The 14,735-nt window shown below is 41.2% G+C and overlaps 1 protein-coding gene across 5 annotated transcripts in view; it reads left to right on the forward strand.

Annotated features, from left to right (window-relative positions):
* Positions 1 to 14,735, forward strand: part of GUCY2F (guanylate cyclase 2F, retinal) — a 51,131-nt gene that overhangs the window by 13,452 nt on the left and 22,944 nt on the right. For 3 of the 5 annotated variants that reach the window (XM_069883283.1, XM_069883285.1, XM_069883286.1), the window contains exons 8-16: positions 274 to 354; positions 1,355 to 1,531; positions 2,420 to 2,576; positions 3,900 to 4,049; positions 6,166 to 6,314; positions 7,043 to 7,206; positions 7,491 to 7,683; positions 7,795 to 7,969; positions 12,767 to 12,865. In XM_069883283.1, coding sequence (XP_069739384.1) covers positions 274 to 354; positions 1,355 to 1,531; positions 2,420 to 2,576; positions 3,900 to 4,049; positions 6,166 to 6,314; positions 7,043 to 7,206; positions 7,491 to 7,683; positions 7,795 to 7,969; positions 12,767 to 12,865 — 1,345 coding nt within the window. The remainder of the gene's footprint in view (positions 1 to 273; positions 355 to 1,354; positions 1,532 to 2,419; positions 2,577 to 3,899; positions 4,050 to 6,165; positions 6,315 to 7,042; positions 7,207 to 7,490; positions 7,684 to 7,794; positions 7,970 to 12,766; positions 12,866 to 14,735) is intronic. The other 2 variants (XM_069883287.1, XM_069883288.1) reach the window with 2 other exon arrangements.

The following is a 14,735-nucleotide window of genomic DNA, read 5'->3' on the forward strand; positions in this document are numbered from 1 at the left end:
TGCCCAGGGAAGTGATGGAGTCACCATCCCTGGAGGTTTTCAAAAAATGTGTAGATGTGGCACTTCAGGACATGGTTTAGCAGGCATGGTGGTGTTGGGCTGACAGTTAGATTTGATGATCTTAGAGGTCTTTTCCAACCTTAATGATTCTATGATTCTGTTAAAATCCCCAATCAATTTCAAAGTCAAGGATCTGGAATTCAGACCTAGGTCCCAATGTTAGCTGCTGCTCAGAAACTTGCTCTATCACTCACCCACTTGTATTGTGGACAGGGAGACTGGGTGTGGCTAAAAAAATTTGAGACGGGAGCAGTTCACAAGCTGCGGCAAAGCTCCACCAGCATCTTGAGGAAGGTAAGAACAGGGTATGAGCATGTGGAGGGAAGGCTGCTTGGGGGACCTTCGTGACCGCAGGGTATTGTTATTCTTGTTGTCTCCTGTTTATCGAGTGAATCACACATTATGGCTGTTGATGAATCTTGCCCGATGAATTCTGGTGGAATGGACCATGCATGATTATATTTGACAAACTTACCAATGACCCATATGTCAGTGTCATCAGTTTGCAAAACACCACCCAGGACCTGACACTTCAAAGCTGGTGCAATGCTGAATGTACAATGAGTGTTCTAAACAACCTTGTCTACAAAGACAGAGTGGTTTGGAGGAAATCATCCCTGCCTGTGTCCCAGCAGGATGAGGCAGTGGTAGCTATTTTCATGTTTTATTTGTTGATTACCTAACAGTGTGGCACAGACACAATTGTGCATTTCTCTGGAATTTGCTTTGTGCCTCTAGCCAAGATGCCTGTTTGAGGTTTGCTTTTAGTCTTCAGTTTTATTATTAATACTAACTCACAAGCAAACACATTTGTTTTCCAGATTGAAGTCGATTAGTTGTTGGCAGCTACTGCTAACACAGGAGTGGCATTTTTGTGCGTATAAATGTAACGAATTTATCAGGGCATGCATCCAAAGACAGCATTGATGGATGACTTGGGAACCTCCAGGCATTCTATTGCTTTCCATCTTTGCAAGACTCCAAATGCTGTACTCAGTTTACCTCAGCAAATCCGTTCTGTCCTAGTGAAAGATCCAATCCAGCTTGTCTGAAATTTCTGTTCAGTTTTCTTTTGCTATCTTGCTTTCTTGTCGTAATGGAGACAAGAAAGTCAAAGCATTGAAAGATTGTAGGACAGCTGAAAGTAAGCAGCAAAGAGGCTGTTTGCTTCCCCATCCTTGCGTGAAAGACTGTTTGACAGTTAAGGAATGCTAAGGACATCTAATGATATAAAGAAGCTGCTGAGCAGATGTCTGGCTGACTTGGTCTCTTGTGATTCACTGTCTTGTTTCAGATGAAAGATCTGCGTCATGAAAATGTGAATCTCTTCCTGGGTTTTTTCTCTGACTGTGGCATCTTTGCCATAGTGACAGAGTACTGCTCCCGAGGAAGCCTGGAGGACTTGTTGAGAAATGAAGATATGAAACTGGATTGGATGTTTAAGTCCTCTCTTGTGATGGATCTAATTAAAGTAAATCCATTGCTCCTGCTGAGATGTGACCTGCATGTGACTTTTATATTGACATAGCTATTTCATCCAGGGCTTGGGGATTTTTATACCAATACAGGGAAAACCAATGTGAATACAATTCTACTGCTATACAGTGTCTTTACTGGAGATCACTTATTCCTGTTTTGTAACCCTCTGAGAGAAGTTCTATTGTGTTAACCACACAGCAGTATGATATGTTAAAACTACACATCAGGCCAGAACTCATCACCTAGAATGAATTTGGTAACAAGTTCATACTCTCCAAATGCCCTTTCTTATCATAAATTAGAAATGCATCCAGTATAGAACCAAGCCATAGACCTGTCACAGGATGGCTGCACATATGGTCATTTTGAAAGAGCTTCCAATCATGTCCCATGTATTTTCATTCCCTAATGCTGAACTACCAATCCGGGTCATGGTGGCCCACAGACTTCCAGAACCATTCTTGCAACCCATGACCCAGCTCATGATTCTCCTTGAGGGAGCTGGATAAGGACCTCCAGCTCTCAGTGGCTTCCCTTGACCTAACCATTGGGTACCACTTGTGTCCACCTTCTTAACCTTGTCTAAAAGTACAACTTCTGAGTGCAATGAGTCCTAGGGCTACAGAGGGATGCATCTGAATGTCCCTAAAACTGCCAGACTTTTTACAGTATTGCTTTAGGGTGCAGATAGCCCAGTTATTTTTCCTAATCCATTTCTGAATTTTTCCAACACTTTCTTGGGCTAATCAGCACTGCATTTGTCATAGAGACAATGCTATATTTGATGCCATCTAAGGTGACTATTTGGCTTGCTGTCTCTGAACTCTGACAGATAATATAATTCTAAAGGAATATCCTCAATCTTTTCTGTGTTTCATAGGGTATTAGATATTTGCATCACCGAGATTTAGCCCATGGACGTCTCAAGTCTCGTAACTGTGTTGTGGATGGCCGGTTTGTGTTGAAGATCACTGACTATGGCTATAACGAGCTCTTAGAAGCACAGAAATGCCCGTATATTCAGCCACCCCCAGAAGGTAGGTGCCATAAGGAAATATTTTTTTGGAAATATTTTTCCAGTGACTTAACAGGAGCCTGCCCTAATGCAATTGCAGCCCAGTGGCCACATAAGGATTTATGTACTCAATCTCACATCTAGTTACAGGAAAGTATAAGCAAAGTTTTTCTAGACTTTCTGAAGATGAAGTGAATAGCAGAGTGTCACGATAAAGAAAAGAAGTTTTATTGTAGGCAGTGACATAACTTAAACTTGTCATAGTTGGAGAATGATTTAAACCCCTCTGAAATTTAATCAACCCTAAATTTTTGTGACTGGTGGAACTGGCTTCATAACCTTACCCCCAATCCTATACTTGAAAATTTAGGTTAGCATAAATTCAAAGAATCTTGCTTTGTAAAACTAAGCTATCTGAAACACAGGATTATACAGGTCTCTGAAATAAGTCCCTTACATGCCAATCAGTCACTAAAGTCACTAATGCCACATGACATTCTCATCACTTAGGGACGGCACCTTATGGGACCAGATTTGGAGACTTCAACAGGACTTCTTTCACTTAGCCACCGGGTTTCCTCTGGTATCACAGTTTCTTCCTAAAACCTGGTTTCAAGTAACATGTAGTGTTTTGATCCCTCTGTCCCAGGATTTGATCCCTGCACCATTCCAATGCCTCAGATAGGGCAGCTTCCAGAAGACCTTCTCCTCCCTTACAAAAGCTATATGTATTGCAGTAGCTGAAATGTTTCTTATTCCCATTACTCAGAATGCATAGTTACTGGGGTAACAATATCATTTCTTGATGAGGCTGGATTTTACAACTGTGTCATTCTTCACTTGAGCTATTGGATTATAAAGACTGATTGTGCTTCAGCCTGCCACAAACTGCTTTTAAAGAAACTACTTTCATCTAAGAACTACAGAAAATACTTTTTTGACTGTTACTTCGTAAAAGAGCAACAACAGTAACAAGAAATCCAGGTTTCAGTGCCAATATTTTGTCTGAGTGATATTTTCAAACAAAAAGAGTTGTTAAAGCTTTTTGGCAATGGTGAGAAGACTTCTTATGTTGAAATTTGGAGCTGTGGTTATAGGCTATAATTTGTTGGCATAGCAACATTTTTTTAAAAAGTAAGGTAAAATTTGGAAAATTCAATTTTTTTGACAGGGTGGAAGTTCAATATTTCTAACACATCCCAAGAAATAAAAGATTTAATCCAGTAAATAAGGAAATATATCTCAACCTTTTCTCAAATGACTGAGATGAGGTGTTCATTTAAGCACCTAATTTACAGTAGTCTGAACTCAAGTGTGAGAAACAAGATGCTCTTGAATTTTTTAGAATTGCTCTGGACAGCTCCTGAGTTACTGAGGGACCCAGACATGCGCAGAAAAGGCACATTCAAAGGGGACATTTACAGCTTTGCAATTATCTTACAAGAAGTGGTTGTTCGGGGTCCACCATACAGCATGTCAGATCTCTCAGCGGAAGGTAAGCAAATATTTCAGTACATTTTTAAGGCTTTACACAGAGTGCTTGTATAAGGTCTGGCCAAGCCCCTTGGGTAAAACATCAGTATGAAAATAATGTCATCATCTCATGCCTTATCTTTGTCAGTGGCAAAAGGCTGTTTTCAACGAGACATCCGTAATAAACATCAAAACATGTTTTCTGACCCCAGCCTCAGTACATGACTTACCACTTCTATCACTGGGGTTGGGGTCTGGGTTCCCCAGAAAGATACTTCAGACCTGGCCACCTTTCAGGTTGTTGCAGCACATCCATTCCTCTGCCAAAACTTTGACTTATCATCACATTGTGGGGTAAAACCTGGTGGCAGAACTTCCCTTAGCTTGGAAACTCCTTTTCTTCCCACTTATTGGGCCATCTCTGTATGTCACGAGGTCTGAGGGTTTTGAGCTATAAAAACCCTCAGCTAGCATTCTGTTCTGTCCATCTACCCATCTATCTTTCCTTTATTATCTTCCCATTTAAAGAACTTCTCTCTCTTCAGCAAAGATGGAAATGATAAACCATGAACCCACTGACTTATGTGGAAAGTGGCTTGTACCAGAAATATCAAATAGATGAACTGCTTAGGAGGTGTTCATGGTGCAACTTTCATTAGTTCAAAGCGTACATGTGCTGTGGAAGAGCAAATACACTGCAGTCACAGTTGGGTCACAAGCACTTGAACAGGAGGACATGAGAACAACCAAAAAAGATGTGTTTTCAGTTAAAAGGTATTGTAAGCATGTTTTAAGATGGACAGTTACTGAGTGGGGTATGACCATTCAGTATCCGCTATTTCAGTGCTTGGAAGATGAGGCCCTGATCTTGCTGCACATCAAGCTGCTGCAACAATGCAGTGAAAGTGATAATCATGATGTAACCTGCTCTGTAGTTCAGAGCTGGACCAATGATGCAGCCTATTATGTAATTAGCAGGTGTCCCCCAACTAGTCTCCATGGGGAACCTCTAGCAAATGTTGTGAGTAGTGCAATCCAGATTCATGACCTGATAATAAATTTTTGGTCATTGCATCCTAATCCTCAAGGAGATTTCACTTGTGGTGTGACCTTTAAAACCATCTGAGGAAGACATTACCCCTTGGCTGCCCCTGGAAATATTTGGGCCAGGTGCTTTGCTCAGTTCGTTTCTTGGAGACTGGGGGGGTAAGCCAAAGAGCTTTAAAGCAAACCGTCAACACTGAAAAGCTTTGGGTACTCACAGTAACAGCTGTGAAAATGCAAGGGTCCTGACAGAAAGAGGGTGGTTCTCATTCCAGATGACTGCTCTGCACAGCATAAGATGAAATCTTCAAATAAAGTCACTTTGGGTAAAAAAATAAACAAACCAACAATTCCTTCAGAATGAATATTCTTACTAAGAAATACCTAGACTGAAGTTGGGGTTGGGTTTAGACATCACACTCCCCCATCCATGCTTCAGCTGTCAATGAAACTTGCATCCCCACTCCTTTGCTGTAGAGCTGTTGTATCTAAAACCACAGATTCAAGGAATGACTTCTTGGGGTCTGAAAGCCCAAGCCTAGTTCCTTATTAGTCTTATTTCAACTATGGATGGGGAATCACTTTCCAGATGTTGTCTTGAACCCAAACTCTCCCCCTTAAAATACTTCTCACTGTCTCCATTCTCTTCAACCTCCTACATACTGGTTCCCAGTTGATGATGGAACATCAGTGGCCGGTATCCTTCCTGTCTGGGCTCAGCCATAAGGCTCTGCTGTCTTAGAGGACCACAGGTCCTAATGGAGAGAGTCACATGCAATTTCATTACATTCAAGCCTGAGGATTCGTATATCTATCTGTCACACAACCTTCTCCCATCCAGCCACTTCATTGCTCATGACCTGGTTCTACAGAGACAAGAAGGCAGGTGAACCCCTCATCTTTAAAATCTTCCAAGGCACTCCTGGCAGAGCAAAGCAAATTGCCCCAGGTTCATTTGACACAGCCTTTGGGTGATGAGAAATAATGGTGATGGCTGAAGAAGCAAGCAAGTGACAGGTGAAAACATCGATGTCCTTTCTCCCCGTAAGATCCTCCATCTCAAAACATGCTTCCCATTCTTCTTTTTGTCACAGAAATTATAAAGAAAGTGAAGAAGCCCCCTCCCTTGTGCCGCCCCAACATAGTCCCAGAGTTGGCTCCCCTGGAGTGCATCCAGGTAATGAAGCAATGCTGGGGTGAAGCCCCTGAACGGCGTCCAACCTTTGAGGAGGTATTTTATAAGGTCGGTGAATAGTGCAGAAGGTGCAGTCCTTCGTATGTACTCGGCATGAATGTGTGGGGCTTTTTCTTTAAGTGAGCCCTTGTGTTATTTTATGGTTCGTGGTGTATAGATATTTGTTTTTGTTGTCCAGGCCTTCCCTGGCTTAACACTTGTCCTGAACTTGGGTTGCTGTTGCACAGCACATGAGGTGTAAACCAAGCTGGACACAGCTGCACAGATGGTTTCAGGGAGATCAAAGATCTGTATATTATGACAGCACCTCGGTATGATTTTGATCTTCTAAAATACTTAAAAGGTAGATTTAAGACCAGTAAGATATAAGCACATTTTAAAGGTTATATTGCCTTGAAATTTGCACCTCTAAAGGCAAAGGGCTGCAAATTAAACTAAAGGCAAGTCATGGGACAAATGAGGGTGCAAATTTGCAACATGATAGGACTCCTTAACAACCTGCATGCTGTCATCTCATGGAAGATGGTGTTTCACTTAACCCTCACCAAAAGTTCATAGAGCATCAACATGCTCCTGGGCAGCTTCCCTAGTTATTGATGCAGATGCACCTTTTAGTTTGCCTTTTCCCTCTACTGTTGAACTCTTGCTGCTGATAAAGCCAGTCTTTAGCATTGTCCCTTTAAAAAAAAAGTGTTTGATTTTTGTTCATTTCCAAACTTAGAGTGTTACAATGGTTAAATGAGATGGGAAAGTAACTCTCCAGTTTGATTTTCTAGTTCAAAACTATCAACAAAGGGAAAAAGACCAATATCATTGACTCCATGCTCAGGATGCTTGAGCAGTATTCAAGCAACCTGGAAGATTTAATCAGGGAGCGGACTGAAGAGCTAGAGATTGAAAAACAGAAGACAGAAAAACTACTGTCACAAATGCTTCCCCCGTAAGTACTGGTACTTTAGATGGTAAGAAACCCCCAGTAGCTGGACTGGGCAAAACTGTTCCCCAGAAGTGAGCAAGATTGCAGAGCTGACCTCCAATTTTGGCAAGCATCTCTAATCAAAGTACATCTTTACAGTGCTTGTTACAGTTATATAGAGCCTTCTATACCTTCTGGGTATCAAAGGAAGATCTTTTGAGCACAGTAGGACAAGAGTGTCTGAGCTTTTGGGCATGTATTTCAAACGTGTTTGTGCCCTGTCATTTTTGCTTGTGTTGTTACTACAGATCAGTGGCAGAAGCGCTCAAGACTGGTGGCACTGTGGAGCCAGAGTATTTTGACCAGGTGACCATCTACTTCAGTGACATTGTGGGCTTCACAACCATTTCAGCCCTCAGTGAACCCATCGAAGTAGTTGACCTTCTGAATGACCTTTACACACTGTTTGATGCTGTTCTTGGAAACCATGACGTTTACAAGGTGAGGAGGCATGAGGATCAAAGTGTCTGTGGGTCAAACACTTTTGCAGTTTTATTCTAAATTTCTTTTCCATCTTTTTCAATTTATTTATTTATCTGATGTTTTTGCTAGGTGGAGACAATTGGTGATGCCTACATGGTTGCCTCAGGGCTCCCAAAACGGAATGGAAACAAGCATGCAGCTGAGATAGCCAACATGTCCCTGGACATCCTCAGCTCAGTGGGAACATTCAAAATGAGACATATGCCAGAAATTCCCCTCAAGATACGAATTGGGCTGCACACAGGTAGGCAGCAGCACTCATCTGCACCTGAACATTAAAGAACTCTGTTGCAATTGGATTCCCAGCTTTGAATGCTTTCCGCTGTCTGCCCCAACATAAGCACCTGTAGAAGATACTTTCAAATCTTCCATAGCCACAAGGGCATTAAAATGGAAACGCAAACCCCAAGGAGCAAAATGGCTCAGTTACATTTGGAGGAGAAATTTTTTATTCTGTTATATTCAGGAGCCACATCAGATGTGTTATTCACAAGGGTTTCATTGTAAGGGTGGCTCTTTGATATGCCATAGAATCTTCACCAGTGTGATATGGAGACATCCTGTGATGCTTTTGTAACTCTGTTCTGAAATGAAAAAGGACAGAAAAACAGTCATATATACTGAAAAAATGAGAAATTTTGGGAAAATCATTACAAGTGGGATATAGCTATAAGAATATGTGATATAGCTATTAATAGAATGTAATGTTGGAAAGAAAGTAAATTATCTCCAATGTAGAAGTCATAATCTATTAGATTAACAGAAAAGTCACTAGTTTAAAAAGAAAGGAGGAAGTTCTTTTTTTTAATACAAAGTGCAATTGAACTCCAAAATAAACCAATAAAACCACCAGTAGGACTGCAGTCACGTAAGTAAAAGTATGACTGGGATTTTAAATGGAGGAAAAGACATCTGCTTCATCATAGAACCAGTTTTTTTAGAAGAAATATGAGCCTTCATAATTTTATACCATAGTCATCCATTAATAAATATTTCCCAGCAGTTTTTCACCAGACATCTTGTGTTTTCCTCTAAAGTACCAGGTATTGCCCACTGTGGGAAGCCAAACAATAAATAAGATTGTTCACAAGCCTGACCCAGTATTGCAGGGGTTTTATCCCTCTGTCTATCTGATAATGTTCATATTTTTACAGTTTTGACATACAAGTGTTTTAGAGAAGTCAATATCTTGGTCTCTTTTGTACACGTTGGGAAAGAAGTGCAGAGAAAAGGAAGTATCTCACCCAGAATATTCCAAGAACAGAGCTGTGACTTGAGCAGAGCTAAGCCCAGTATTTCATATCTCTGGGACCATATAGGTTCTTCTTCTTGGGCTGTCTCTGAAAACTCATCTCCCTACTGTTTTCTTTGAAGCTTGAGGGTCTTAGCTGGCCCTTCACAAACATCTAAAATGTTAAGGAATGAGTGCAGGAACATGGTGGGATTTAGACTCTGGCAGAAATGAGATGATACTATGGCCTGATCTTGTGTTACCAGGAGCAGGAGTGTCTGGAGCACCAGCAGCACATTTTCAACATGGAAAGAGACAAATTCCACGTACAACGTCTGCTGCTGCTGTTGACAGCAGTTCTGCAATGTGTCTTCCATGCAACGAGCTAAAAATCCATGCCTAGGTGATGTGTACAGGGGGTAGTTACATATTTTGTTTGGTTTTATGACACTTCCTGGGTATCTAGGAAGCAGTGTTGCAGAAGCCAGATCTTGTTTTGCACAGATCTGGCAACATCATACGTCATGGGAAGAGTGAGAAATGCATGCTCCAAAGTAAACCAGCCCTCTGAGCCACCAAGCTGACTGTAGAGTTTGATTAACATTTCTCCCACAAAATAAGCATGAAGAGGGAATCACCAGCATCTGGTGAAAGCATTGAGGAAGTGTCTTGGGAAGAGAAAGGCTTGGCTAACACTTTCACTGTCCTGGAAAGGATGGAGAATGGGTGTGACCACCAGTTTTGAGGTCCAACTGCTCTCTAAAAACTGGTGCCAAGAAGACCTTGTGATCCCCTCTCTGAAAAAGCAGTAAATGCTCCAACCCCAACAGAGAGTTGCAGGTCTGGGAACTTCTACTGGCCCTTGCCCGTGGTCCACTTGTGGTAATACATGGGTAAAGTGAGGAGGACAAGAAAACCAGTGTTTGGTCTTCAGTTTCTGCCTTGCTTTAAGTGCACCCCGTAGTCTTGGCTCTCCTCTCTCAACACGACTGCCTGTCCAGAAAAACTCAGCTGATTCAGCGGTTTCCGTGCTGGCTGTGTCTGGGCTGCAGCTGGGTGGCTGTGGAGAGTGGTAGTGAGAAGATAACCTTTTCCGTGGAGGCTGAAGAGAATCTGTTTATCAGTCAGGCTCTTTAGCACACAGACTCACACTTCAGTTGAGCTTATTAACCTCTGCAACACCACTGACTGCAGAGTCATAGCCAGCACAGCTCATTGACTGACCCTGCAAGCCCTGGCAAAGTGCTGTTTCAAAACAAACCAGCAAAACTGCATAATTAAACTCAGCCATAACATTCTCATCACAGGGTCTCTGGTTTCCTGTGAAACTTGTTATTGTGGGAGATATATGACTGGAAGTTTATGTTAGATCTTTGCTGAGGCTGTCTAGACAAGGGGGAACACATATGGGCAGGGAAGGCAGTGAGTGAATTAACTCTTGGATGCGTTCAACATGAGGTCCTTTGGTCATGCTTACACTGTAGTGTTGGCTTTGAACTAATAACTTTCTGCAACAGAAGAAAAGGCTTAAAAGCAGTGCTTTAGAAAGATAGTACCTCACCCTAAAAATCTTGCCTGTTGTAGGCTGTGAGCTTTGCAGAAATGATTGGATGATTGTACTGACTGAGCAGGAAACATAAATTTAAGCACTCATGGGCAGCCTGCACTCATTTTGTGATTAGTGAACATCTGGTGGACACATAAAGTGGACTCTGAAGTGCTGTTCAGGTGCAGGCGTGGAAAGGCTTTCGTGGCTTAGCTGACTGTATTGACTTGGCCTCCATGGACTACAACAGGAGCTCAGCCTCTGTTTGTGCTCCCTTAAACAGAATCAAATCCTCCTCCTCAGTGAGGGCCTGTTTTTGACAAGAACCACCTTTTTTGTGTCCTTGCAACACCTGGTACAAGATCTTGGATCTTTACGGAGATTTCTGAGTGCCACTGTCATGTCATCACCACAAAATGAAGAGAGGTGTTACTGTGTGAGGTCATGTTTTCTCAGGGAAAGCTATTATAGAAACATGAATTAAAATGTCACCAACAAGACCCTTTTTTATGCATATGGTACATTAGTTTGCACACATTAAGGACCAGTTACATGAGCGTTAGAATACTGACCCAGTAGTACCACAGCTTCTTTAGAGTTGTACTATAGAAGTGCCTATAGACTAGAACCTGAAAAAGCTTCCTCTAGTGGACATAGCTCCTCTCCTGCAGAGCTTGAACCAAATTAATGAATAATGATAAGGATGGGAATTAAATTAGAAGAGATTCTGAGGGGCAGCGTCTTATTCAAGGTTGCACAGCATACTGACAGTAAAAAATCCTGTAATTAAATAAGCTTTTCCTAACCTCCAGCAGTCCCTATGTACTGTGTTTGATCCAGATATGCTGTTTAAATCCTTGCAACATTTTTGGGTTGAACCATTCCTCTTCTTTTTTTTTTTGTTTTTAATTTTTAAGCAAGCAATGCTTTATTAAGCAGGAGTTAAAATATCTTACCTCTCAGTTTGCATCCTCCATAAATTATATTAAAATCCTCTTACTTTGACTCTGTAGCAATGACTTTTCAGAAGTCACAGCAAGAGGGTTTCTTGCAAAGTTCCCTATATCTTTTAGTTATGGAGTTTCATTGCCCTTAAGATGTATCTGAAAACTATTTGAAGAACCAGTTTTTAAGGCTAAAATCACAAATTACATTATCCTGAAACAAGTTACCAATCACTTCTACACTATGCTACGATTTATTACTATTTCAACATTTTAAGCTACGTTTTATACTATGAAAAACCCTATTTATGGCATCATTTAAGATATTACTGATTATGTAGTATGTTCATATCTCTTGTAACCTTGCGTGGGAAAGTATTTCCTAGATGTCAGCTTTTCTAGATCTTGACCCAGAAGGACCATGAAACTGAAAATGCAGGCAGAGCCTGTAAAGATGTATGACATAAATGCATGCAATGGAAAATACAGACATCCTTGCCTTTTCTCTGCAGGAAGCCCCTCAGTTCCTTACATCGCTGGGAGCATTCTCTTCTTTTTTTTAATATTTTTTATTTTTTTTTTAAATTATTTTGCAAGTTTAGTATTTAGCATCTCATCCTTCAGAGCACAGTCCAAGGATTAGCTAATCCAAGCGCCCCAGATGACAGTTGTCTGTACTGTTTGGCTGTCAGACACACATATGTCTCTGCGCGTGCATGTTCGTGTGAATCCTGCATACATACCTCTCCCTGAGAACTTGGCACCAGTTCTTTGGGAGCTGCTTTGGAAGGGAGTGGATCTTGTCTAAAGAATGAGAGAGAGGAAAAATAAACAGTTTTTGGCTAGACAGGCGAGCTAATGATGTCTTCCTTTCCAAGGAGAGGACACAGGGTGGTCTAGAATGCTGCCAGCATCTCTGGACTTCTAAGGCTGATTTTCAATGCTGTTTCACTGGGACAGTGCATATCACAGGATCTGAACTTAGATGGAAAAGGAGGTCAGAACTGACTTTTAAAATTAAGATTGCAATAGTCCTCAAGCTTCTGTGAACTCTGAATAAATTTCTCCCAGATGATGGTGAATTGAGGTCCTACCGCACAAAACCTTTCTCAGGCATAAAACACCAATGTGTGAATCAGAGTAATGTTTAAGTTTTGATTGTTTTTATCGAGCACCAAAGCCAATGAGATTTAAAAAAAATCTTTCTCCTCTATTCCCAAATGGTTTTGGCATATCAGAGGGGAAAACGAGATCTGTTTGTTGGTGAGTCCCTACATCTAAGCAGTCCCTTCTGTATTATAGAAATTATGTGTCTTTCAGGGCCTTGTGTGGCTGGTGTGGTGGGGCTCACCATGCCACGGTACTGCCTCTTTGGAGACACGGTGAACACGGCATCACGAATGGAGTCCACAGGCCTGCGTGAGTGTTTAGGACTGTGCCTGGGGTGGGTGGTTGACAAATGAAGGGATAAAGAAATGCATATCTTTAGTTATAAGCATTGCAACTGAATCAAGTCCGAAGAAGGGGCAAGTCAAATAACAGAATTCAAAGCAAACTGGAGGGTAGATGATCAGCTTTGCCATCATATGTCAGCTTTTAAGATCCTGCCTTCTAGCTACCGCCCTCTGATTTGGATCCCATCAGCCAAAATGAACATGAATCCTGCCCTAGATTTCTGCTACATGAGTTGAATCTTACTTTCAGTCAGTGCTGAGAACCCTTAATTCAGAGCTGTTCTTGCACAGTAAAATAATACTTAGCTGTCATAGCTAGGATAAGGCAAGAACTGAAGCACATCTGGGCACAGCTTCCATCATGCTAGAGAGAGACAGAAAAGCAGACCACGGGCAACGATGTATGCCCTACAAAATGAAGGGCATGGTTTGTGATGGCTCAAATTATCAGCAATTTTGTTACGGCCTGCCAATACTTGTTCATGGGGTTGTTGACTTGTTAACTCCATGAACAAGTGCCAGTAAGTCCTAACAAAATCCTTAAGGTTCCCTTCCTCTTCCAGTTTTCTTTATGTCTTCCCTGGTGGGTTTATGTTCTTGCTACTTTTCCCTCCATTTCTTGCCACTTTTCCCTGAAGTTCTTGCCTTTATTTTTCTGAGGCTTCTTCCAGTTGTAAAAGGCAAGTCTACACACACAGAATCAATAACTACAGAAGATAAGACAGTACCATCTCTTAGCTGATTCTTGCTCTCCCATGGCTGGAGACTTCCAGACATGTGAAAAAGGTGGGGGAGAAAAAATATTTACCTGCATTTCAGTCACGACTGTACACAGATCTGCTTTTTTTTGGTGTCCTTGGGTAAGACACGGATCTGTAAACTGCAATGGATGAACTGTGGATGACACAATGGACAGCTAGCGATACTAGTGTCAGAACCCTGGACGAATTTCAAATTTGCTTTTGCTTCCAGTCTATCAGTACAGATTTATTTCCAAAGGCAACAACTCACAGATTTTAATTTGATCTTTGGTCTCCCTTTTGACATTTTCATTAACTCTAAGAAATTACCCATTATGGCTAGTTTACAAGATACACAAAGTTTATGGTAATTACTATAAAAATCTTGAGGTCTTGCCAGGCTAGAAATATGTTGCGGTATATACGCCACATTGGAACTTCTTTACTCTTTCATATAATCCTCACATTTCTAGATCCAGTGATTTTGATTAGCCAAATTAAAACTAACAATTAGGCTAATCATTAATTAAGGAAAATTGCCTTTCTTGTGATTATGGCTGGCTTATTTTACGAGGCATGGAAATGAGGAAATACTTTGACAGCAGATTTCTAATGGATTCTCAAGGCTTAGACCCTTGAAAATGCAAAGACCCACTGATAATGGGAGCACTGTAGATATAAGACGCTCATCATACATTAATAGAAATATATAGAGATATACAGTAATAGGAAGCTTATAAGTTAGTTTCTTAAGACATTTAGTGCAAAGCTGTGTGATCTTCCTTAGCAGATTTGATCTGATGTTCTTTCTGATTATGCAGAAAAAAGCATTAATTTGTTCATACCCCTTTCTTCAAGGGGGAAGGGAGTGTGATTGGCAGATTTGAAACAAAAGCTCGACAAAATCATGAAAAGTGTTGTGGGGGAAAACATTTTAGAAACATTCCTTGGCTTGTTCTCACCAACAGAACAGCAATAAATCTCAATGAGTTCCAGCAATGACTGTAAAACTAACTGAGAGAGATGCTAATTTAATAAAGTTCTCTGCCTTTGCCCTTTTTGTTCATAGACTGTTAATGGCAGCTCTGGATGGAA

Source organism: Phaenicophaeus curvirostris, chromosome 1 (genome assembly GCF_032191515.1).
Source record: "Phaenicophaeus curvirostris isolate KB17595 chromosome 1, BPBGC_Pcur_1.0, whole genome shotgun sequence".
Classification (NCBI taxonomy): domain Eukaryota; kingdom Metazoa; phylum Chordata; class Aves; order Cuculiformes; family Cuculidae; genus Phaenicophaeus; species Phaenicophaeus curvirostris.